The 26043-nt window shown below is 40.3% G+C and overlaps 1 protein-coding gene across 1 annotated transcript in view; it reads left to right on the top strand.

The window, feature by feature from the left end:
* Positions 1 to 26043, top strand: part of CDK6 (cyclin dependent kinase 6) — a 131823-nt gene that overhangs the window by 84636 nt on the left and 21144 nt on the right. Inside the window, exon 5 of the mRNA XM_059819037.1 lies at positions 15445 to 15554. Coding sequence (XP_059675020.1) covers positions 15445 to 15554 — 110 coding nt within the window. The remainder of the gene's footprint in view (positions 1 to 15444; positions 15555 to 26043) is intronic.

The raw sequence follows: 26043 nt of genomic DNA, 5'->3' as shown, positions 1-26043 counted from the left end.
GAATGGTCGGTAAGTAATCTACTTTGTACTTGCCTGAGATGTAATTGATTAAAATTACATTTTTGCCTCACGTGTGAGCTACAACACACGGCATTCTTGTGTACAGCATTTCCTAGTCAGCTGTCACTCATCTCAGGTCCTAGAGACAGGAACAGCAGGATGGTTAAGAGAGGTCATCTGCAGTACTCTGCATTTTTCAGCCTGAAGATTACACCCCAGAATTGTTTTAAGAAATACTGTGAGTCTTCACAAAATTGATTTCAAGGCATGTTGCCAGAATAACACTTCAATTATTCAGAAGAAGCACTAGAGGCCTCTTTTATTGTTGTTGATAACACCTTCACTGTAACTGAAAAGATTTAAAATCCATTCTTGTTTTTTTTTCATTAGTTGTGCTGTTCACTTCCGTTTTCCTTCTGCTGGATTATGCTAATGGGTTATTTTAGTCTTGTTCCTACTTCGTTTCAAACAAGTTTCATTTTCAGATTTTCTTGCAGTAGCCCAAAACAAAACAAAGTTTATCTGGTGCTTAAAGATGCTTTGTAAATAAAAAACCTTAAGAAGGGGTCATTTAGACCCATGTTTTGTAAAAGCTTCATATTACAAAAACTAACTTGGCCTAAATTCAGCCTGAGAGTATCCTTCTAAAAACAATCATACTATTAGCTCTTGAAAACACTTTGTTTCTGATCCCACAATCATTAATAATTTTAAACAGCAGTAACATAACCTCATGATATTAACAAAAAAGAAAAATATTCTAAACTAAATACGTTCTTTGTTTGCTACCATAAGAAATTCCTTGTCCTTGCAGACTGCCACTTTCCTAGTAAAAATAGATAGTATTTATTAGATGCAATTGTATACTCTGTAGAAAACATAGTTTATTTCTAATTTCTTGTTTCTAAAACTACTTTTTAAAATACTAACAATTAAAAACAAGGATAGATCTAAATATAAATTATTCCACTGTCTGAAGATGTCTTCCTCTAATCACTCAGAGCTTCCACTGAAATCAGTAGGTATTACATGCACATTTGGAGTTAGGTTGGAGCTTTTTATAAGATGTCCAGTTTTTTTAACACAGCCTAATAACATTAGCCCTTTCATGCATGACATTTTTTGCTTCTGAAGAATAGATGAGGTCCTATCAGCTTGTTCTGTACCTTCTCCACCTTTAGGTTTAGACCCTTAGACCATGCAGCAACTTTAGGGACTGTTGATCTGTGTCAATCCCAGAGCGGCTGGCACTTGGGCTTGGTTTCTCTGCAGAAGCTCTAGCTTCTAGTACTGCTTCTCTCTTCTCTCCTCTCAGCATCCATGGAGCCACGCATTGAAGGATTTTCTGACTGCATGAGGATGCTATTTACAGGACTTCTGAAAGTTTATGGAGTGGGGTAGGATGTTGCTGTCCTTATGTGGCTGTTAATGCTCTGAAAGTTTTCTGGCGGTGGCAGGCACTTTTATTCCCTTGCAGGGAATATGTAGGGAGATTTTTGCATGAAATGATTACTTCTGAGAACAGATCTTTGTGGGGAAAAGGCATGGACAAGCACCATGATGATGATGGGGAAACACATATAGACTATGAAACTGATTATTCCAATGTCAACTGGTAGTAAGGCTGATGTTCTCACAAGAGCTCTTGGTGCCCTCGGTGAGACCATTAAAACATTTACACTAGTTCTTGAATATTAGTTTCCATTTGATTTATTCTCCCTTTTCAAGGATGGATTACATATTGCGATAAACATTTTAGAAGGCCTTTTTTGTATGTCCATTTTTATAAGGACTGTTCCTGAACAGTTAGGAGCCATGAGTGATTCACGGAGCAGCAAAAGGGATGTGACACAGGAGGAGACCTCCTGAATATTCTATTTTTCATTCCCAGGCAGGAGAGGGGCAAAACCTTTTAAAGTAGTAGATCTCCATTCCACACCGGGTGCTCCCTTGTGGTGTATCTCTATTGTGCCAACAGCAGTGCAGTCTGTCTTCAATTTTAAGTATCATTCCTCTCCCGAGGAGACCCCAGGAGAAGGTATTGCCACTACCAGCAAACAACATTGCTACTGATTGGCCAGAATGAACTAAAACATATCTCTGTAAATTGGATGTTTCTTTCTCTCCTGGACACTCTCCTGGTATGCTCAGTGTTTCACAACCCCTGTGCTTGTAAACTGATGTCCATTGCCTGAGGCTGAGAACATTCACTTTGTAGCAAGCACAACACAACTAAACCCATTTCTGGACTGTTAAAAATACGTTTCAGTGCCAGAGCTCCAACAGCAGATGCAGAGTACATATATTAGTCCACAGTCCCTTAACCACTGCTGAAACTGGAGTCTGTCAAACAGATGCCTGGAAGTGGATTTGGACTCTCAGAGAAAATGTTTCCTCTCTAAAACTTCTATGGACACAGTGTGCAAGGGGTTAACAAGGGAGCTACTTTGAAAACAGAGGCAGAAGGTCATTGGTGGCAACAGCAAAGACTCCTACAGCCTGCCATGGAGAGCCTTTCACCCGGCATTTCCCACCCAGGGGATTGTAAACATTGGCTCGGAGCCATGGAGTCCTACAGAACTTCTCTTTACTTTCAGCATATACATTTATACGTCTTAATGGAAACTGAAGCACAGCAAGTTATTCCTGCATGTCCAGAAGGAGAGAGGGAGCTTCTGTTCAAGTTAAAGAGATGAGGGAGAGAGCCATTACTCACGCTGGAATTTGAAAACATAGAGATATGCTTGTTTAGTGGTACTTCACATGTAACATAGCTGCTGTTCTCAGGCAAACTTTCTCAACTCACAGGAATGTGTAGAATGCTGTCACTTAATCAGAATCCAGAAGAGCTCTTTTATCTGCCATTTGTTAGTAACTAGCAATATTGTTCTTATCTCGTTGTCCTTTAGCCTGATGCAGTGCCCTCAGACATGAGAACTTGTAACATGAAAGCACTCATTACCTTGGAGATTCTTGTTTGTATTGTCTTAAGCTATTATCTCTTTAGCTTAAATAAGATGCTTTGTATCAATTTTGAGAGAGCTGAGTCATCTGTAGAAGTCTGTTCTACAACATCATTTTCACAAATAGAACATTTTATATTTTTATAAGTCTATAACCACTCTGGAGTAGAGTCTTCAGTGATCTAGACTAATTCAGATCTTTTTCATCCAACTAATACAATATGTTATCTGTAATGAATTTCCCTTGGAATGTGGCTTCTTGAAAATAACATAAATCAGTCATACAAGCTTTAAAGTTAAAATTGGGAAATAAAGCCTAGCAAGGTCTAGTATTGGACCAACTGTAACATTCTGGTTTTCTGCTAAATCTTCAGATTCTTAATATCAGTTTAGAAAATCCTCTAGCATTTGTAAGTTGTAATCCAAATTTTCTTTTGGATTCTTTTAAAATCTTGGGCTTCACTTTGTACTGTGAATTCTAAGTTTTGGCTAGTGAGTAGTAGCAAGAGAGGAGATGTTGCTTCTTTCTCCACAGAATAAAACAGAGTGCTGTCTTCTGGAGTTTTTATGAGTCTTATCCATTAGAGTCAGAGAGATGGAATACAATCTGCCTAGATCTGAAGTAGAATCCAGCCTGGTTAATGTAATTAATGCCTGCTTTTATTTTTATCCAGTGATGGTCTAATGTAAAATGCACACACATTCCAGAGAGCACTATCCAGAAACTCGGCTCCTTGCCCCTTCCAGCTGATTGTTCTTAAGCACTCAGCTACTTTCAGACACAGTCTTGCCCCATGACTCATATACTCCTGGCAGAATAGTGACTTGGCTTCAGCAAAGGCAAGGAAAGAGCTGTCACCCAAAAAACCCCTAGCCTAGTGGTCAAACTATTTGCTTGGATGTAGGAGGTGCCAATTAAGTCCCCTTCAGGCTGAGTTTCCACTTTGAGAGTAACATAATAACATCTGTACAAGATGTTAATGTGGATGCAAACACGTATTGCTTCCACCACCACTCTTAGTTACAGGCAGGTTACAGTCACCAGGCAGGACTCCATATGGACTTCTGTTGAGAACATCCAGGTGTCTAGGGTATCTGCCTAAACATGCACCACACGCAGTAGAGCTTCACCTGAAATGCAGATGCTTCTTTCCCCAGCACAGCCCTTTCTAATGTGTGTGACCATCCACACTTAAGACCCACAGACACTTTAGGACTAAGAAGAGGAATTTGATGAGTAAAGATGCCTACAAAGCTCATGGCCTTGGAAATCAGTGGATTGTGCCCAGCATTTTATTGGTCTTAAGCTCACAAAACTACTTAAACGTGAGAGAGCCTGAAGACTCCCCTTAGTCTTTTTGTCCTTTCTATCCAGTCCTTGGTTTTGCCATGAAATTACACGTCTACAGCAGGTCCTTGTCCTGCTGATATTTACTTCAAAACTCAGCTAATTTCTAATGATCTGTGGAATGTTTAATTATGTATAAACATATACACCTATCCACATATTGCACCTGTATACAGAAAGTTCATCTTTTTCTTTTTTTCTGGAAACTTGTGTATTTCCAAACCTCTTTTCTCATTTGTTTTTAGAGAGAAAGATGTTTCATGAGAGCTTTGTTTCCCAAATGTAATTTCAAGGAGCCCTTGAAAGGCATTTCATAGGAGTTTCATCTCTATGGTATGATTTACATTTTTACTTACTTCAATTTAAATCCATACATTTATTTAAAGCCATAATAAAATCTACTGCATTCAATTTCGAATTTAGAACAGATTTGCAGTGGTTAGAGTTGCCCAAATTCTTTGTACCATAGGTGTAGGAAGCTCCAGCTTCATGTCAGCCATCATGGTGACAACAGGATTGAAGTCTGCATGTTGTGGAGTAGTGAGGGCAGGTATATCCGAAGAGGAGCTTCTACTACAGAGAAGCTGCCTTGTTTGCAACCCTGGGTTTCCTTTGGGTTTTGCTGTAATATAGGAGGTTTAACTGTAAGCTATTGCTTCACATGAGCATCACTGACAGATGTTGCTCCACCAGCCCTTTTATATACTATACCAGGCTATCAATGAAATTTGTACTTGGCCTCCAGGCCCCTACTCAAGCCTTGTCTGTATCACTAAGGAGCACAAGTTTCCACTTCCAACAGGGGCATCACATCCCCAATCTACTTTGGCGAAGGAGAGCTGTGTGGCTGCACAAACACTATATCAGGTGCTGTGGGAGCTCCCACCATACCACGCCATGCTGTTGAGGAAAGGTTACAGATCTTAGTGCCGCTGGTAGGTGAGTGCCTCTCCTAGGAGTTGATGGGACATACAAGTGAAGAGGGCCCGAAGTTATAACAAGAATTTTTAACAACTGTAGCTAAAATGTAGTAGAGGTATGAAATTTCTCCTATGTATCAGCTTTATAAGTTATCCAGACAAATATCTTAATTTTAGATGTGCCAGAGACTACTGTTTTCCAAGTTAGACTTTCAGTATAAAAGACATTTGGAGAAATATTTTCAGATTAATTGGGACTGCGCTTATTTTACCTTCATTACACATTCTGGGTAAAGATCCAATAAGCTCTTACTCAGCAGCTAACCTGCTCATGCACACATGTCCTCTGCTCACCCTGCCATATGCAAACAAAGTACACCTCTCTTACTTATATGCCCCGATTGCTATTTGTATCCTTACTTTCGGGTTCAGCTCTGGCCATTAACTCAAAGCACAGCATCAGTTCGTAAGTTTCATTCTCAACTGAATGAAAACAGTATCTTGTAGAAGCTGTTTGCACCAAGTTTCCCCTTTTTTTAGAGTCCCAAGCTGAAAAACTTCATTGTATTCATAGTAGTCTATAACAATTCAGGATCCTAACAGAATTCTGTATTAAGCTCTGACCCAGTAGTTACATTTGCCTCAAAATGGTACGGAGTATTTTTTTTTGAGAGTGACTCATTTGTTCAGGTCAGTTTTGATGGTCGTGTTTCATTAAAAACTTTTTAATTCCACCTTCTTTCTCGTCTAGAAGCAGCTGTACAGTCCATAGTAAAGCCTCTCACCTCGAGCACTGGCAGTTTTTAATCCATTCTTTGAGGCAGTATTTTCTCTGTGCATCATCTCCTTTTGTTAAAGATGGTTTGAAACAGAAGTGGGCTCAAGTTCCATGGGAGAGAGGTCTGTGGTAGCCTTCATGGTTTTCCTTTATTTAGGTTTTCTCTGTTCAGAACTGGTCTAACACACCACCCCAGGAAGTGGGGAGACTTTTTTCTATTAGCCAGACTCTGGTTTTCTAGTAGCAATGGAAAGCTGGTCTCCATTATAAAGCCAAACTGTAAGTGGTAAGGCTTAGATTCTAGTCTAGCAGTGATAAACTCGGGAAGAGACCAGGCAGTCACAAGGGCAGCTTCTGGGGATCTCAGCATGGAGCTGACAATGGTTTGGTCCTTGGCACAAGTTAGAGCTACATGTTCTTCTTCTCACAGGGACTGGGCATAAGTGATGCGAGAGACTGTAGAAGAGCTGGATTCCACCCAGTGGAAATATGTAGGGTGCTAGATGAATTGGTTTTGTGGCTACCTAAGGATGTAAAGTAGAGCAAAGCAACTGGAACAAGGCCCAAGATCGGGTACTAGAAATTATGACTGTTCCCTCAGCTAGCTAATGCCAACAGGTGACTGACGTGAGTGGAAACGTGCCAGATGATTGCTGCAGGCAGATCCAGAACAAGACATGTATTCCAAGGCACAGTCGCAGGCTGCCACCTTTCTAATGCTTTTTTTCTTTTGGTATTGTGGAAGAAAAATCTCTTCTTTCTTGTAGTCGATGTTTGATTTGATCAGCATAAGAAGCCAGTGGTGTTTATTTCTTTCTGCTTTGGTGTTTTTTCAGCTCTGAGATGGATTATTAGAATTTGCTGTTCCAGTCTACAAATTTTGTTTGATTATTGAGTCTTGAAGCATGACTGAAGAATGGCTACTTTTTTTTAAAGTCTGTCACTCTCAGTGTTGTCAAGTATCTCTATAGGTAAATACATTGCAATATCAGCACAAGACTCATTGCATGCAAAGCTGTCCACTTCTGTAAAGAACTGAGCTGTCCCATATTCCATAGAAGGTTGCTCTGCAGCTCAGACATTAGGGCATCATGGTTTTGTTTTTAATACACAACAAACCCCGGCAAGTCTTTCTTTGACATGGGCTCTGGATCAGGTACAGCAGTGTTGCTGATATTATTTTTGCTTCTTTCTTTTTGTATAAAGATAAACCCCTTTTCAAGTGAAGTTTCAGGTAGTCTCTCAGAAATGTTCTCTGTATGGCGACAGTAGAGAATTCTGTGAAATACTCTGCTTAATGGAAATATATTTCCTTGTATTAGTTTTTAGGCAAGTTCTGAATTATCACTAATGGTTGAAAATATTACCTCATCTGCGAGCCAGTTTTCCTTTCTAGTAGCTGTTGCACACAGGTGCTTGGTGCACAGAGACTTTTGAGGTAAAAACCACTGAATGTAGGTAAAGTATCTTCCGTTAGTGTTTATATAGACATGTGTGATGTGCAAACACACACACACACACACACGTACACTCCTACTGATAACGGATATACCTAGAAATATTCTTCAGCAGCACCATCACACTGGGTTATGTGGTTCTTCCTAGAAATAAAAAAAAAAAAATTCTGATTAGTTTTGTGTGTATAAACCATCAAAGTAATGAATGGCTTCTTTATTTGTCAAGTTATCTTTCAGCAGATGCTAAATCTTGCTTCCTTCAAAGCACAAATGTTTTAGCATCAAAAAGAGGAGAACACATTCTAAAATAACAGCTTGAGAGTGGGTGGTACATGTGATTGGGATTTGTGTCTTCTATAAACAGATAATTTTTTGCTTGATGATTTAACTAATGAAATAATAACAACAATCCTTCTACTTTTCACAAAGCAGTTAATTAAGCTTCTGCCTAAAACAGAGACAAATGTGAATAAAGAGCTAAAATTGCTATTACCATGTGCATTTCATGAGACCCATAGCACTTGAAAGGATGTAATTTTTATATAATTTAAACCTTTTGTCAAGAAATGAAGTGCTTTCTAAAAGCCACCAGTGTACTTCGGTTCACTTTTACTTTAAAAGCAAAACCATTTTAATGTTTCTATAAACAGACAAAACATAACCATCTCTTTCTAAGAAAAAAACGTTCTCTCCAGCCATACCTATCTCTGTGATGGAACTGAAAACAGTTTCATAGTAGTGGAAGAACCACTACTCAAAAAAGAGATTTAACAAATAAATACAATTATTCAGGCTGATATTATCCCTGGAAACTAAAGCACATTGTCTAATGTAGTGATCATTACCTTCTCCGTCACAGTTAAAAATAATAATAGATCTTCAGAGATAGATTAAAGAGAGTCGTAGGCTTGCTTTATAAATGCAGAATGCTCAGCAAGTGGTTTAAGGATAGTGATGAGAAAATACAGTACGACAGTCCCCAGCAAGTAAAGCAGACACACTCCTCTTCCAAACCAGGGATGAAAAATATGTTGAAGTAATTGTACAAAGGCTAAAAAGCCTACACTACCATCACCTATCTTGGCCTTATTATACCTTTTGGACAGGCGAGTTTTGGAAGGGCTCTCTCCCCGTATTGGAGGTTGCTGTACAAGGTTCTGCAAGGTGCAATGAGGCATCACCCTTCTCTCCCTTCCTCATGTCCTCTCTCCTTGCTCCCCACTTCCAGCATACCCCAGACTACTCCTTCCCTTGTCTTCTAGGACTCACACACACACACACACGAAAAGTTTCCCTATATGGCATAGGTGTGCTCTGCTCCCACAGGTCTTTGGGGTGTCCCTGGAGGGCATGGAGGTGGAAGGGGAGGTAGGGAATGTCCCCACTGCTGGAGGGGAGCAGCTAGGGGCAATTCGGAGCGTGAGAAGGCTGGAGGCAGCCAGAGGTCTGCCCGCACAGCGCAGAGCAGGGACCCCTTGGGCTGCCCGGGGAGGCACAGAGCAGCACGCAGGGCAAGTGTCAGAGCCCATGATCCTGCAGAAGTGCCATCTCCTCGTAACTTAGTGTCACCTACCCTCTGAATTGCCACTTCTGCCCTGCTCAATCCTGGTTGTCAGTCACTATTCCAAACTGCAGGTGATGAAACATGATTAGACAAATTCTTTCTTTTCCTAAGCAATTTTTAGCATTACATTGACTTCATTTTAAGTAATGTTACACTGTCAGACCAGTGAGCCATTTTTAAGCATATTCATTTAAGAAATTACATTTCAGCCTCTGTGGAGATTCAGTGCAGTGTTTCTAGCAAGTGAGAGGGAGGTGCGTTAGGGAGAGAGAGTCTCTCCGCAGTGGAAATTGAAACCAGGCTTCAATCAATATGCAAGCCGGGATTTTTAGCCGTCTGTAATTCTGTCCTCTCCAACTAGTCTGTGGTGAATGTGTCAGGCTTAGTCATACAGCTGAGGAGAAATTTCTACAAAGTTTGAAGAAAATTATGCAAGTCATTTTAGAGTCCCAGACCTGAAGAAGCAGCCATGCAGTAGCAGCTCCATAGTGAAGTTGGAAAGATGCCACTTTAAATCCTCCTGAATGGTTTGAAGCAATAGATTTTTTGTGAAGTTGGGAGACCATGAAGCAACACTAAAGAGCTATATTCTACAAACTGCACCATATATTCTATAGCTATATTCCCTCATTTTTAATTAAACAGGACAAAAATAAATGAAAAAGAGTCAAAAAGATGTACCAAAGATAATGTGAAAGCCCTGTTAGTGAGAACTGAACAAAATAACTGAGTTTAAGAACCATGTTAGGGAACTTAAAAAAAAAATTTACAAATAATCTTTCATGAGGCTGAAATGCTTTAAGCAATGAAATAAGCCAGTGTCTAATGGCAAATATCATTAACAAAATCAGCACCAAAAAGAATATAGTAGAAACCACAATCACAAAAGCAAAAGATTCGGAAGAAGATTTTTATTTGGATTCAAGGTCCCTTTGTATTAATTTAAGCATCCTGCTAATTGCTTTTGTGGTGTAATTTCTATGAAAGCTAATATTTTAAAAGGTTTTATAGGTCTCTTCAAAGTCCCTTCAGAACTAATTAGAGTAGAATTAATCTCATCCAGCTTTAGATGTCTAAAAGGAAGACGTCTATATGTAGGCCAGTCAGCTAGATTCTCCTCATAGATGGTGAGCAGTTGCAGCATGTGTTCATCTGACCTATACAACACACTTACGGTAAATTAAGATCAGTTTCTGGGTGAGATGAGGAGTAGGCCATGCCTCCCCCACCCCATCACCCTCCTGGAGCCCCCTCTGAATCAGCAGAGATGAGGGAAGCATGGCAAAACGCCTTCTCTCTGGAGTGAAAGGAAGACCTGGGGCCACAGCGTGACTCACTGGCTAGTAGATTAAAGAGTGCCAGGAAACATTCGTGGGTACTGGAGCTCAATTGTCTATACTGTTAAATTATTACAATGGCTTGTGGCATGGTTTTGAGTTATGCCAACCAGCCTTTCCCCAGACAGATCCTAGGCACAGTTAAGTATGGACCAAAGACCATTCCCAATAAGCAGTTTGCATGTGATCACCTTTTTTGGGAGGCTGAGAATTTAATAATGTGGACATAGGCCACTCTGTGCCTGTTGGTCTTGGTGCCAAAGGAACATTTCCTGTCCCATTTAATTTCCTAGCACAGACATAGCTGCTGTGTTACAGTCTGATCCCTGCTTTGTTCCTGTAGCTGTGCAACTGAGCATTGGTCTGTACTTAAAGTCTGTGGCAAACCGAAATGTAGTCTTTTGTGTCTGTGTTACTCAACCCCATCCCTAAACCTCTGTTTGTCTTTGTCTTTTTTGAACTGTATGCTATTCAGACAGCAACTATATTTGGAAAGGGCTGTGTATTGTGCAGATCCATTTAAATTAAGCAGTTACCCAAAAGTGAAAATCTGCTCTGTAAAGTAAATGGAAATTAAATGAGACTGACACAATGCCTAGATCTTGTGTTCGCATTGCTAGGGAGCAGATACTTACCATTAATTTGATTTTTCATCAGAAACAGGTACCATGAAGTACAGGACTGAAACTCCTGGGGCTAGATGGTCCCAGATAGCAACATCTTTCAGGTATAATAAGGCAGAAAGCTTTATTTCAAAATAAAGTTCTCTTTCTTCTTTTGACTCTAAATGGAGCTCTCCCCTGGCTTCTCACTGAGCACATTCCCTTCTTTAGGGGGTCAGACACAGCCTCGGTAGACTTTTGCAGATGTTCTTTTCCTTTCTAATGCCTCTCAGATACATATTTCATTTATTTTCATCCTGAAGTGCTGCCTAAATCTATTGACATTTGAATTGTTAGGAGCAGTGATCTGCAGCTACTGATAATCATTCTTATGATCTTATCATCCCGTCTTATCTGGAAGGTGGAAACAGAAAATGTGCACTGGAAAAGGAGCATAGTTACTCCTTTAGGTATGTACTCCTTCCAGTGTATGAATTATTCTCAATCTTTTCATATGTAGCTTAATCTATGAAATACAAATGTCATAGGGTATCCTCAGGACAGGCAGAGTGGGCTGAGAAGCTAAAGGGGTAAAAGGAGCTAATTTGGCCCAGGAGCATTTGGAGGCAATTGGAAGGGGAAGGGACAGGGCATGAAATTTGGGCAGTTTGAGGGTGCAAGAGAGCAGACAGGGATCATGGGGGAAGGCAGACCACTTGGGACATGGCAGGGCAGCAGGCCGTGTCCACCTGGGCATTTGCACATGAGCAGCAGGGGTTTAGGCATGTTCAGTGATGCTGTCAGGGGGGGCACTGGCATGTGGCAGCAAGGCAGAGGCAGGGAAAGGGAGCCAGGAGGTGGGGGGACAGCTGGGAGGAACCTGGCTGGTGTAAGAGAGGAGCTAAAGAGGCCAGGCAGGGTGAGGAGAAGCGAGGAGGAGGCAAAGGAGGGAAGTTTATTAGATGAGAGAACTAAAATGTGACATGGTCATTAAAGCCTACAACCCCCAAAGTATTTAGGAGACTTGTGCTGAATTTAGGATCTCTGTCAGCATGTAAACGAACCCCTTTTCCTACAGAGCAATCACCTTGTGCCACATTACACGTGTGTCAGATTTTCAGGAGAGGCAGAATTTGAGTGAAATGTACGGATGCAGGTGCTTGCTTTTTCCATCCGCAAAATGGGACTTTATCAAGCAGCTCTTTATCAGGTGCTCTATCTCTCAGGGAGAGCCTGTCTCACTGGTGGTGTGGCTTACCTAAGCAAAGCATTTTTTCATTCTAAGTCAGAACCGTGCTAAAGAGGAAGTGATGATCTAGTTGTTCAGCCTCACCATATCCTGTGTTCAGAATAATTTTCATTTCTACTTATCTGCAAATGTTAATGGAATGTCCACAAATATTTTCTTGGTTTCTATGGTACGAGAAAGAGAGTATGAAACTGTGTCAAAACCACTACATCATCTGCATCATCCTGTGCTATTCAGGAGAAGACCCTGACCACTGGAGGAGTCATCTTGTGGCATTACTTGTGTGCAAATTGACATTTGGTACATTTTGATCCCTTTCAGGTTCACATTTTGAAACACAGGCTTGCATATTACAAACCATAAAGGTTACTTGGTCACTTTTATAATTACACAGTAACGACAGAGTATAACAAAACAGCTCAACACAGATTATTTCCCCTCTGACTATAAAGCAATCAGGCATTTGCTAGAATTTAACTGTAAGACTTTGGAAATAATTTTTTTTAAAGGTTTAAGTTTCCAAATTACTCAGAAGTAAAATCTCCCAGTCCCCTGCGTACGCATGCATGGAGTGTGGCAGGGTGCAAATGCTTGGGGAACTATGCCAGTAAGTGTTCACGTGGGAGAAGCAGCTAACGTGCTGCATGCTTCCGCAGCCTTCTGAAAACAGCACTGTTCCCCCTGAGTGAGCACCCAGGGACCAGCCACGAGCTGCGATGCTCCTTTCAGGAAAGGAGCAGCTGTCCTGTGCCGCATTTCCCCGGAAGGGAGACTTCAGTTTGGGGCATACATTGTCAGAAGTATTCAAATGGTCTCACAACCATGCATCCCCCAATCCTTTTCCCATGGGAGTGCAGAGCCTTAATGCGGCAGGCTGGTGGAACTGGGGAAGATAAAGCACCCTTTCACTCTGTGTGAGAAGAGCTATGTGGATCTCAAACCAGGAATCATGAGGTTTGGTGGTATTCCCGCAGATCAGAGATCACACAGTTATTGCTCCTGACACTGCTCCCTGCCATTGGCAAACAATAATGGGTTGAAATTGTTGTAGCTAATTTCTCAAAGCAACATTTCTTCAATATGCTTTTCCACAAATGTACTGAGAGAATAAAAGTGCAGATCAGTTTGAGAGGTATATCTGCATCAGGTAGGGCAGCTCCAGTAAAAATCCCTGACCACCAGTTACATTTGTCTTCTTTCCCTGGAGTGACTCTCTGAAGAAACTTTCCTGGTTTTTATAGAGAGAAATATTTTGGAAAAGCATCTCTGGTATGGTACCAAATCAGGAACAAGATAAATGGAATTAAATAATGTCCAACTTCCATACAGGAATCTGTTTCTGTGGACAGGTATCTGGAAGTCTAGCTTGCCAGTGCAGTACTTTGCACTGTGTTACTGAACTGTTTCAAAGACAAATTTTATGAATAGAGATCAAAGTGTTTAAGAAGACTGTTAGCAAATATGACCACTTGTGCAAATATCCGTGAACCTCCCTTCAATAGCCATTCAGTAGTTCCAAAGGCTGTCAGAGCATGTAATGATTGTAATAAATGTTGTATTTGCTTTTGTTTCAGCTGGCTTTGACCAGCAAATTCGGCTGATTACTTCCATTGTTATTTTTGCTTAGAAGACAATTACATTGTTATCATTAAAAAACCCCACTCTTCTTACACGTTTCTTTGTATTGGTCTTGAAATTCAGAACTCACTATCCTAGTTACAATAATTCTAAAAGTTATTTTCATTCTTATCTTTGCACTTGTTTCTTTTCAGTGTTTTTGCTTTGTTTCATGCTCCTCCTGCATGCTGCATCTCCCACCTTTGTTTTTGTTGGAGAAACAAACCAATAATGGTTGAGACCCTCCCTGCCCCCAGTTTAATAGTCAGAGGTTTAAATTATAGCACACACTAAGAAAATATTGGTATTTAGCTGGTGATCATGTGTTGTTATTGCTGGATTATAACTGTATTCAGGAGCAGGATACTCCTGTGGCTCTGAGATTATATTCTAGTATATAACATAATAGATCACGCAGGACTCTGAAGAAGCTCCTTGTGTTCTTCTGTAAATATACTGAAGATACAGTCAGCCTCATCTGTATTTGGTCTACTTGTGGGAAACAAAAGGATAAATATAAACTGTCCCATCTCTGTTGTGGGTCCAATGTGCAGGACTCATCAAAGTACATCAATGGAGCAGTGCCAGTAAAATTCCCACTGGGTCTCTACAACATGTTGCGACATGACCACCAGGACAAGAACAGCCTAAAAGCAGATGCTTTACGTGGCGTATGTCCCTGGGAAAGAGTGTATCATTTGGAAGGAAATTGTGAGAGAGGTTAGTGCTGGTCTAACCAGCAGCACATGGGCAGAGACAGTGACACAACTATAAAAGTCAGGAATCTGCCAAGGATCCCTGCACTGTGTCGCTTAGCTGAAGACTGACCGTTTAAGGTACCTCTGTGTGCAAGGAAACCACACTGGACAGCACTGAGTGCCTTTGGTGAAGGACAGCTTTGGGGAGCATTTGACTTAATCTGTGTCCATCTGATTAAAACATAAGTTATAATTTCTTCAGTTTCTTCAGAGAGAAATTTTGAGACAGGTCAGACATGTTTACTCAGGTTGGCCTGTACACTTGAGCTAACCCCATTTCTTTTACAAAAAATAATACATAAACTATGAAGGGCTTAGGACAGACATGGGCTACAGGTTCTGATTTGTCCTATGGGTAAACCCACAGTATTCCCTAGCTTATTCGCTTCCAGTTTGGTTCTGGTGATTACATCTAAGGGGTCCACAAAAGTTGTTTAAGAAAAGGAGGCCTTGTTCAATAGACTAATGTTTGCTCTATGGAGAGTCCGAATCTCCACTGGACACTGTTTGGGGTCTGTAATTTGCAAAAGCTTCAAAGAGTTGTTCTGGTAGTGTGCTGTGATATTGTGGTATCACACCAACGCTGTACTCTGATTCTGTAGTTGTGTTGTACCCTGAACTGCACTGTCTTGACAAGAAGTGGTCTCACTTCCCAACTCATCATCACTGCAGCTATCCATACCGAGATTTTCCATACAGGACCCTTTTCTATGCACTGGCCAAACCAGCTTGCCCTAATCTGTGAGATTTTACAATCTGGCTTCAACTAAATGGGAGCTGTATACACAACACTTATGAGGTTGTAATTCTGTAGCTAAGCATGCTCTCTCATGTTCCTTTTTGTTTTACAGGTTGTTACATTGTGGTATAGAGCTCCTGAAGTTTTACTTCAGTCCAGCTATGCAACACCAGTTGACCTTTGGAGTGTTGGCTGCATATTTGCAGAAATGTTCCGTCGAAAGTAAGAAATACAGTTTTATTTTCTTCATGTTTTTCATTTGAAATTTGAAAAAATGTGCAGTATGTCTGGTACAATACACTGGATCACGTTTATATTGGAAAGGCCTGATAGGATGTTTTATTTGCAGCGCAAAATTTAAATACCCATTGCAAATTCATACTTGTTGCCATCTTGGAGTCTTTCTTTTTTGATGGGAGTCTGCCTCAGCTCTTGATAAAGCCTGTATGAGCATTGTTGTACAGCTGTTACACCTGAATCCAAATGCAGATAAAGGTGGGCTAGAGAGGCTGTTGATCAATTTGAGTAAAGCTGGATTCTGGAAAGGATTTGCCCTGAGGAAGGCAGGGCATCGTGGTCAGCAGAGTCTTCTTGCTCTGGACTTTGTGCATTGGAGAATCAGGAGTTTGCTCATAGTCCCCTTTTGGAATATTTGAGATCTCAGAAGTCACAGTAAAGTTGATTTCTAGAGGTAGGAAACAGAAGTAGGATTTTTTTAAGAATAAGCTATTTAGCCTGAGTGTAGAGTCACAGAGATGTTAAATGTAGTCCAAAAAAGAAAACAGATAAAAGACTTTTTTTTGGCTGATTTGATTAAATTGGCTATATCAGAACTGTCTTGCTACAAAATATTACAGCTGGATGCAGGTGAGTTGTGAATGGGAGAGCAACACTTGTGTACTGGTCTTTCCCCATGGAAGGAGACTAATATGGAGGTTGTACCACATAGGGTGTGGAGAGCAACAAACCCCCAAGAACCTTGATATTAACCCAATCACATGCATTTTGGTTGAGCTCACTGCAAAAAGTGCAGGTTGTCATCACCTGGGTGATCTCTGTGTAGAAACTGTATAGCATTTTGTAACATCCACTGTGAAATCAAAGTGTACATAAAGAAACTGTGAAAGAAAATGATTGATACACTGGGTGACCTAAAAACCAAAATCAGTACAATTTACAAGGAGAAGCCATGCTGCAATGGCCTTGAGAAACAACTATTTGCTTTATACAATGTGAAGTTCAAAATACTAATTGAAGTCTTGCAAAATAACTTCGGGATTCTACTACTTATTAATGTTAGTATATGGAAAAATCATTTTTCTTGGGCTTCTTGCCTGGTCAAATGGCCTGGGTAGAATTATACTCCACCCACTCTGTCCCTGACTCAGAAATGAGGTCAGAAACTGAGAGAAAAAAGAATGTGGACTTTAGGAGTATCAATTAAACCCTTCATTGCAAACTTTTAAAGATTTAGTCTTATCCCATGTAATGCCAGGTTCATGATAGATTAAACCATTGATACCTTTTCTGATTTAAATAGCAGAGTCATTTGCAATGAGAGTGATACAGAACAAACAACTGAACACAGAACTTTATTACATGCTCAAAACACTCATTTTTTTCTCATTTAATTTGCAGTATTCTGACAGATAAGAAATATTGCCATGTACAAGCACCACCAATTTTATTTTTCCTTTTATGATGTATGAGCCTCACTGACTCTCCAAATCCAACACAGTAAATTAAATTAGGGACAGTTAAATTTTCTATTTGTTTACAAATGCAAATAATACATTAATATTACAAATTCAGAGGTTTTTTTTTTAATAGAAATGAGATCTGACTTGAAGCAGTGTTTGATAAAACCAGGACTTCTATTATTCTTGCCAAATGCAGGGTCAGTCTGACATTCTCAGTCCTAAATTTGGGAGACTGACAAAAACTGTAGAGGTCAGGAATCTGCCAAGTCTGTATGTACTATGTTGTTTCATTGGAAACAATATGACTTTCACATATTTCAGTATACAAGCATGGTTTGGAAGACTAATCCCAAGGATCATTGCCATAAAGCTACAATGAACAGCACTGAACACTGCCTCCACGGACTGTTGTATTGGGTTAATGTTGCAATACTCTCTGTATGATATATGTTGTCTTTCTGATTCTCCTGGTGGATTGCAAAAGAAAACCCATGTTACTGTGACCTTGGTAGCAATAAACTGTAAAATTTTGCAAACTCCATGGATTATTTCCAAAAGATTGAATAAATGCAACAGCTATTTCTGCTGGAAAATGGTAGTGCCCTTGGGTAATCACTGATCTGCATTTCCACTGGTGTTGATAGGATAAGAGTACAAGAATGCAGCTAAAGCTTAGAAGTAGATGTTGGTTTGACACTAAGACAACCTTTTCTTTTTACTGTCTTGCTGGGTGCTTGTTGCCTTCTTTCCCTACTCTCTTATGCTTTCTCTTTCAAAGATTTTAAAGCTCTGTCATTTTAAAGAAATTTACTAAGACTCCTCTGGGCTTTTTTATACCATGGAGACTTCACTGGAATGGGTTTCAAAATAAAACACTACACAGCATCACAAAACATATCAGAATCCTACTTGTGCCAATAAGACATTTGACAGTTTGATTTTGCTAGAATATAGTTTTGTAGGCTGTTACAAACACAGCCAAGGTGCTGTAGGTTTGGACAAGTGTGGGAGAGAGGTGAGCTCTGTATGAATGGTCTGGTCCCTATGTTACAGATTGCTGTGTCTCTAAGTGAAAGGCACCTCATTTAATTTAAATCACCCTTAATCCAAAACAGTTTAAGACAAATGCAAACAAAGTATTTGTTTAAGAAATAGATCAGAAATACACAAAAGCATATAAAGGAATTCATAGACACAAAAAATAAAAGAAATGTATCTCTGTCTAGATATACCTAGAATAAAATTGAACATTTCTCTCGTCTTGGCTGATTCAACTAAACAAATGGCACTTCTCAGCTGAGGACTCTGGTACTCCTGCAATCTGAGGCTTCTATAAATTCGTAGCTGTATCTAGAACATGCACATTTTAATTATGGTGCAGATTTGTAGGCTTCTGCATATGTGAATGCACAAAGGTTGTATCCTGAAACCTCTCGCACAGATTCCCAAGGATCCTACTCTACTTACAGAGCAATAAATTGCTCAGTAGTCAGGTGTATGTGTTATGTATGCAGAAACTATTCTGCTTTGTGCATCTTTTTCTGTTCATGCACACTGCTGATGAGAGCACCCCCAAATAAAGCATTACTTGAAAATCTCCTTATATGGTAGTTTCAGTTTTTAAATTTCCTGTCTAATTAAGTAGGTTGCAGTGACTTGGATGGACTGTCCTTATCTAACAAAAGTGTAAACATATTTGTCACAGTGACTGTTTTCTTTGTAATTTAAAAGCTATGGTGCATTGATAATAATAACCAGTAAGGAAAGTTGTAAGGTACGCTGTGGCTTGCTACCGTATCACAGAATCCTTCGGAGATACATCTGGCAGGACTGACAGGAGCTCGATGGCATGGGGGCATCCTTTGGCACAGCAAGAAGATTAGGATTTTTTTTTTTTATGTCTAGGTAAAAATAAGGATTACTTATAAAAGGATTTCACTCTGAGGCTGAGCATTTTCCTGGCCAGTAGGAAAGGGCCTTGTACCTCCTACTCGGTGAACAACTCATTAAAGAGAAAGGCAAACATGGGAGTGGCATCCACTTCTGTCTGGATACATGAAACTCTTCCAGCTGGCTCAAGGACTGCAGGAGGATCCAAAACAGGAAGCCATGACCAGTGTTTTAGGGGAGAAGGGACTGTCTCTCTTCTTGCTTGGATTAGGTAATACTTAATCAAGGTGAATGAGTGTGAGAGGGGAGGAGGACTGGAATCTGAATCTGGGTGAAATGATCTATAAAAGAAAGAAGGGATCACCAGTCTTGGACTCTCTTCTAAGTAGGCAGTCTTGAGAAAAAATGTCAAAATGTTTCAATGCTTAGTTCTTAGTGCATCTATACATGCCCAGTCTTCAAAACCACAATCCTATATGATTTCAATCCTGCACAAACTAGGGTGTTAGTAGCTATGTATGTGGGACTAATGAGTCAGATATCTATATAATAATTCCAGCTAGGCAAGTTTAACTGTAATATTGCACAGGCAACTGAGTTTGTCTTCCTTTGTAGTAAATATAGAGCTAAAAATCATCAGAAGAGACCATCAGTTTTTGTAGCCTATGTTATATGCACAGCCCAGTCAAGCTGAAGAAGTCATACATGCGAGAGTGGCCAGTGTTGTGACTGCACGTGCAATCTTCACAAACATTACAGATATCCGTTCAAACCCAAAACTTGAAAGACAGTCCTCTCCCAAAAACCTTTTCCACCTCCCCAAACCAAAAGTAGAACAGTATTATCTCTGTGCCCCAAGCTTCATCCAGGCGAGAGGGAAATTAATTCCATGCACCACAGGCTTCTTACTGAGACCGTTCATGCACCAGCTCCATGGTGTTTTAATCAGCCTGCTGTTGGTAAGACAGTCCCAGAATTTCATAAGCCACAAGATTGGCACAAATAGCATGAAGTTATTATTTATTCATCTTAAAATATTAAATCATGCTTTTAGCGGTTGTCTCATTTTTCAGCTTACTCTGCCAGCTCCTAATATATGTGAGACAGTTATTGCATTAGCAGCCATGCTTGAAAATTGTAGCAGCAGATAAGAGGTATGTGACTCTACTAAAATACCTATGATGGGACAAATTGCCCAGTGGGCACAAACAATGGACATAGGGAAATAAGCTATGGGCATATAAATCATCTTTCAGTGGTATAAATTTGTCCAATTAGAGGAGTTACATCATTGTGTGTAGAAAAACCATGAGCCCAGGACTTTGTTGCTCTAGGTAATGTATACAGATGTGATAAAATCAAAGCTGAGAACCTCATTTGGTGATCAGACTGTGATATGAGCACTGAATTTGGGACCTACAGGCTGCCTTTAATCATAAAACATTTAACAGGTTTAAAAAAATTAGCAATACACATATTCATTCTTAGATACAATGTCTTACAGTATAGAGTAATTGTAAAGCATCTTTCACACTAAAATATGGTAAATCTTTATTCCCCTTTCCAAACAAGCCATAGGTTATTAGTAGAGTTTGAAATGCAGCCATCAGATCCATTGCATGTACTTTTTCTGTGTCGACTCCAGAACCAGGTGGTAGAATAGGTCTGTGGAAGGAGACGAGGCACCCACCTGCCCCTGGACTCCACCTCTGCTTGTGAGCTAGGGAAGAGCGGTCGGCTCTGCAGCTTAAGTTTCAGTTAATGCTTTATGGGATAAATATGGTCAAGTGGTTGCAGAAGAAAATAGCCAAGTGTAACAGGAACACTTGGTTTTAAGCTGTCTCCAAAACCTGAAGCTGGATAGGAAAGTTTGAACTTCTACCACTGAGTGAAGAGAACTCTTTTTAGCTGGATCATGTGGTAAAGTCTTGGCTTCACTGAAATCGTTGTTGAAATTAACCCTGACTTCAAAGGGGATTGTAACCTCTCTAGAAACAATTCAGTGCGACAGAGTGGCATGAAGAGTGGCGGAGCTAATCTCTGTTAATGTGCCTAGTACAGCACTTAGTTGGAGTGATCTCTGTAAAAGATGGTGTTGCAAACTGGCAAGGAGGAGAGGGTATTGCATAGTGTTGTCCCAGCTTCCATTCCTTGCACTTCTTTCAGTGATCCTGTACAAGCTTTCAGTTGTCTCATCTGTGAAATACCTCGACAGGTAACTCTCCAGGACTGTGAGATTTTCATTCAAAATAAGCGTTGCAATGTATGTGGGAGATATGAAGAACTGTCAGTTGAAGAGCTGAGGCTGGAATTGGCAGTGTCTCTCTTCTGGTGTTTGTGAGACTGTGTAGCACAAGCAAAAGAGTGTGTTCAACCTAAATTTGGAAGAATTTAAGCCACTCTGCTAGTATGATTGTTGTTATCTGTCTGCTAAAATATCAGACACACACAAAAAAAAAAGGTAGCTTCAAAGGAAATCAGGCCATGAGTATGTGAGCTACTGTACGCACGTCCTTATCCAGAGAAGGAGGTACATACTTCCATTTGTTACCAGTAGGCAACAAAGTGATAACTTGTAACAGAGCCTGCAGGTTCTCTGGTGCTTTGAATGGGACAGGCAGCTTTAATCTCAAAAGAGATCTGCAGTCCAGTTCATCCTTGAGTCTGTTCTTCTAACTAGCATCAGTTTCATCATGCACTCATTTGGCCTGAATTAGCTGTTCTTATAGGTGCTAATCTCTCACAGATGTAGTCTTTTAAGGTTGCACTTTGAAAAAATTAGGTATACATCTGGCAACGTATGTTCAACAGCAGAACCGCAGGTTCTCAACTGCCTAAGCATGCCCTTCAACTGGAGAATGAAGTAGAAAGGACAGTGGGCTTTGGGGAAAGTGATTCAGAGAAATTCTGCTATTGCAGAGAATTGCTTGGAAATTTGCAGTACTGCGTCCTCTACTCCAGACATATCCTGGGTTAGTCTTTCCTTGTTATGAGTTGCTTTGCTGTTGAATGGTCTTGAGAAACAGACAATGAATCCATAACTTTGCAAATGCATACCTGACAGGAGGATTTATATGTACTAAGTGACCCTCACTTCAAATTAAGCAACAGTATATCACTTAAAAATGTTTTCTGTTACTATTGTTCAATTATTCAAAGCATTGGGGGACCAGAAACATTTGTCTAAAGCCTGTAATCAACAGTAAAGTATCATATATTGGAACATGAGCAGCAAAATACTATGGAGCTTGTTTTTCTAAGTACAGTACATATTCTTGCCGTAGCCCAAGTGCATCAAAGATGTGACTGAAGATACTTTGGTTTGGACAGGACCAGAAGAGAGAGCCCACATATTCATATAAGATGCCATAAATGAAACTCTGTCTCAAAGTGAAATCAATGGATGAGCTTAGCATGATTTATGTAGGGTACAAAATCACGGGAAAAATCACCAGGATTTCTGTGGGGAAGGATTATATTCCTTGTCTTTTTAAAATTATCTTTATTAAGAGTTGTTTTGCACACTGTTGTGAATTGTCACCAAACTGGGTTTTTAACTTCTTGCTATGTGTATGGATATTGCAGATGAAATCCTGGTCATACTGAAAACAAGAGAAAGAAAGGCAACTCTGACTGATAGTAGCGAAGACTTCAGTTATGTTTTACCTTTCTGCACATACAAGAATAGTACCGTGAACAGAGTCTGAAAAAATACTCTAAAGATAATAAACAGACTCTAAGATATGAATACAGCCATGTAAGGAATTGTGAGGTATACTTCTATGGCACAGCTTTGTCTCATTTCAGATGCATTTTAATTCTTTGTCAGTTATTTTTTTGTGCTTCAGCATATCTGATCATTTAGTCCTCACTGTTTTAAGTGGGCACTGTAGCTATGCAGCAGTAGGAATATTTTGCTTTGCCTACTAGATCCTGTATTTCTCCATACAGTAAAGTTTTTACCTTTTTTTCAGCTCTTAGCTTAACCTTCCCTTTTTGTGCTCTTTTCTCTTATTTTCAACACATTTCCAAAATGCCTTTCAAAAGCAGGGAGAGAGGAGACCTGTAATATATTTTCAAATCTTCTTTATGTTGGAAAGAAGAGAGAAACAGAGGGAGCAGAAGAGGAATCCATGAAAGAAAAAAACAAAAGGATGTATAACTGGGTATTGGGAGGGAACGTAAAATACAACCAAAACAGCAGAGACATCTAGACGAAAAGCAACTGACTAAATACAGCCATGAATGCTGCTTATAAGTTGGCTTTTCCATATAAACTGGCCAATATCTTAAATGTGGTTTAAGAGAGTACTGTACTCTTTATCATGCAGCAATTTTAAACACAGACTTTGCAATCATATTATCTGGTGTTTTCCAGTGAACCTTAAACCAACTTATCAAGTGGACCAAGAGCTCGAAAGTGTAATCATTCACTTATCTGCTTGCTCACAGTTAGATTTTGGTAGCAGGAAAATTAAAAAAACAACTTTTTTTTTTTTTCCTTTTCTGTTTTGTCTTTGTTTTAACAAGCAAAGGTGGATGTTGCAGCTTAGAACTGTAAAAGCTACGCAGCTTGATTTGCAACCTTTGAACCAAGGTACTGTACAGTTCTGGCCTGAGTTTGTTTTTGCCATTTTTGGAAATTATCTTGTTTTGTTACAAGAATGATTTAAGTTGCAAGTGCCATAAAAGTTCACCACAGTCCAGACCAACTGTACTGGGAGAAGGTTCGCTCCTTGGAAAGATCTTGTCAGCATTCAAAATTCTGTGCTTTGCACTTTTCCTCCTTTATTCTTCTGCCATTCATGTGCATATGGGTGTGTGGGAGGCTGATGGTTTTTCCAAACCAGACCTAATAAAATAGGATTTTTTCTTCCTCCCCAGATAAGTGGCCAGCCTATTACAAAGATTTTTTTTCAAGCATTTTTTAAGTTGAATGGGCCCAAACCACAATTTAGCTTAGTGACCTTAGTGATCTGATGGAACAACAATGACATTTTGCTTCAAACTTAACTAACAAAAGAAGGCAGAAGACTGCACTTGTTCATGTTATTCCAGTTTTCAGATAAGCAGGATTGTTTTCTGTTTAATCTGACCTCTGAGGCAGAACTTGCATTGGCTTTGGGCAGAGGACAAACGCACATCAGTGGAGAAAAAGGCAAACAGTCAGAATAGTACCACTAATTATAGAGTACGAAATAGATGTGAGTTTCCAAGACAACATCACCCTATTAATAGTAAAATACCTTGTTGTTTTTTAACTCACATTCTCTCTCAAGCCTTTTCTAGCTGATATGTTTCTAAGTGTCTACAGTTGGGCTGATTGATAGCCGTTAGTCAAATCCAGTAACTGTATCGGTCTGTGGTTGGAGATGAGTGCCAGGCCATTCACTTGTGGTTTTCCTTCTAGTTTCCAGCTGTGCCAGACTTTCAGTCAGAGGAATAGATCTGTTGGTAAGGGAAACCGTTGATAAACCATAGAAACCAAAAACTGTCATTACCCATGACAAAAAAACAGAAGAGAACCTTAAGGCAGGGGTAAGAAGACCCGCAGAAATGGTGTTAGATGACCAAGTTTAAGCTGACTGTTAAGTTCAGGTGTGGGGTCACGTCAGGCCAGGCAGTGGCAAAAGGACCGGGGCTGGGTGGCTCTGGGCTGGCAGCCAGCGGCTGCACACAGCTCAAGCCGAGCAGGAGCTCATGAGAGAACTCCCCTCCTGGAAAGCTTCCCGTAGCTTCTTCATGTGCAGGTTGCACAGCACTAGTCTGAAATCCCCCTGAAGATGTCATCCTTAAAATTACACATTTCTTAGAGGGGTGATATTCCAGCCTGTGACAATCTGAAGTAGCCTGGCCAGAGGTCAGAACAAAAGACCTTGTGGCTAGGAGAAAGACCACAACATGTCAGTTATGATGTAGATATTTGTAAGTCCTTGGAATTAACATCATAGCATTTGTAGTGGATATTTGGAAATGCAGCTGGCAGCAGAAACGCCTGGGTCCCTCACGCTGAGCTGTGCTCAGCACAGCTGCCAGCCAGTCAATGTGAAGGTGCACCACCTTTGTGTCTTCTGGAGCATCTCAAAGACAAGTTCATTCCTGGGATAAGCCAGAGCAGCCTGAGGGCTGCTTTGATGGTATCTACAGCTGCAGATGGCTTTCAGCAGTCACTCCACCAGCCAGAGAACAGGAGAGAAGCAGAGCAATGTTACCCATGCCCCTTCCTCTCCAACCCGGAGAGGGATAGTGAGCTGTACGCTGCGCAAAGACTTTCCTTTTGAAAGGGTCTCCTGGCTCTTTCACACAGCTTCCCTCTTCAGGAACTTGGCTGAGAGACGCTTTGCTTTTTGCCTGGAGTTTGGCCGGGGGAAGCTCTGTGTACTTTTGTTTGACTCGTAATAGAACTAAACATTGTTTTTATTTACTTTTCTCTTTCATAAGAAAATGGCTACAAAAAGGTATTTAAAGTCCAAGTGGGTGTACAGGATCCTTTCCTGGACACTGGTGCACTCCAGAGAGGGGGGAGAAAGACTAGATTTTAACTGTGGCTCACGATGCCGAGCTCCCAAGTGTGGGGTTTTTTTCCAAATTGAGTGTCTAGTCAGAAACTTTGATCTGGGCAGCTTTATTGAGTTTTTTGTATTTGATTGTCTGGAAAAGAAATCTAATAATTAGCTACCATTGGTCAGTTGTAAAAACAGTATGTAATAGTTCAGAAGTATGTAGGACAAGTCTGTCTCGCATTTGTGTCTTTTCTTTTCAACAGCTTCACACTAGCACTTCTCCACATGTAGGTGCTCACCAAAGCTGTTAGATGTTCTTTACATCTAAAAATAATCATAAATCTGCATGAGAGAAGTGGAAAGCACACCTAAAGGAACAGACAAGAGCAGGAGTTTAAAAACAGCTAAGGACAGCAGAGCAAAACTTAACAGCTTTCTGCAACGTTGTACTATTTGTACCAAGTAAATAATTGGCTGTGAGAGGAGAGCTTAAAATGTCAAAGAGAAAGCAAGAGGAAGTTTGATACTTAGATTTCTGGAAAACCATCTCTCCAAGGGAACCACAGTGCCCAGAGGCAGCTCCCTGCTGCCTTTGTGGAAAAGCTTACCTACGCCGCA

Source organism: Gavia stellata, chromosome 6 (assembly GCF_030936135.1).
Source record: "Gavia stellata isolate bGavSte3 chromosome 6, bGavSte3.hap2, whole genome shotgun sequence".
NCBI lineage: Eukaryota > Metazoa > Chordata > Aves > Gaviiformes > Gaviidae > Gavia > Gavia stellata.
This window is presented reverse-complemented; position numbering and strand designations above follow the sequence as displayed.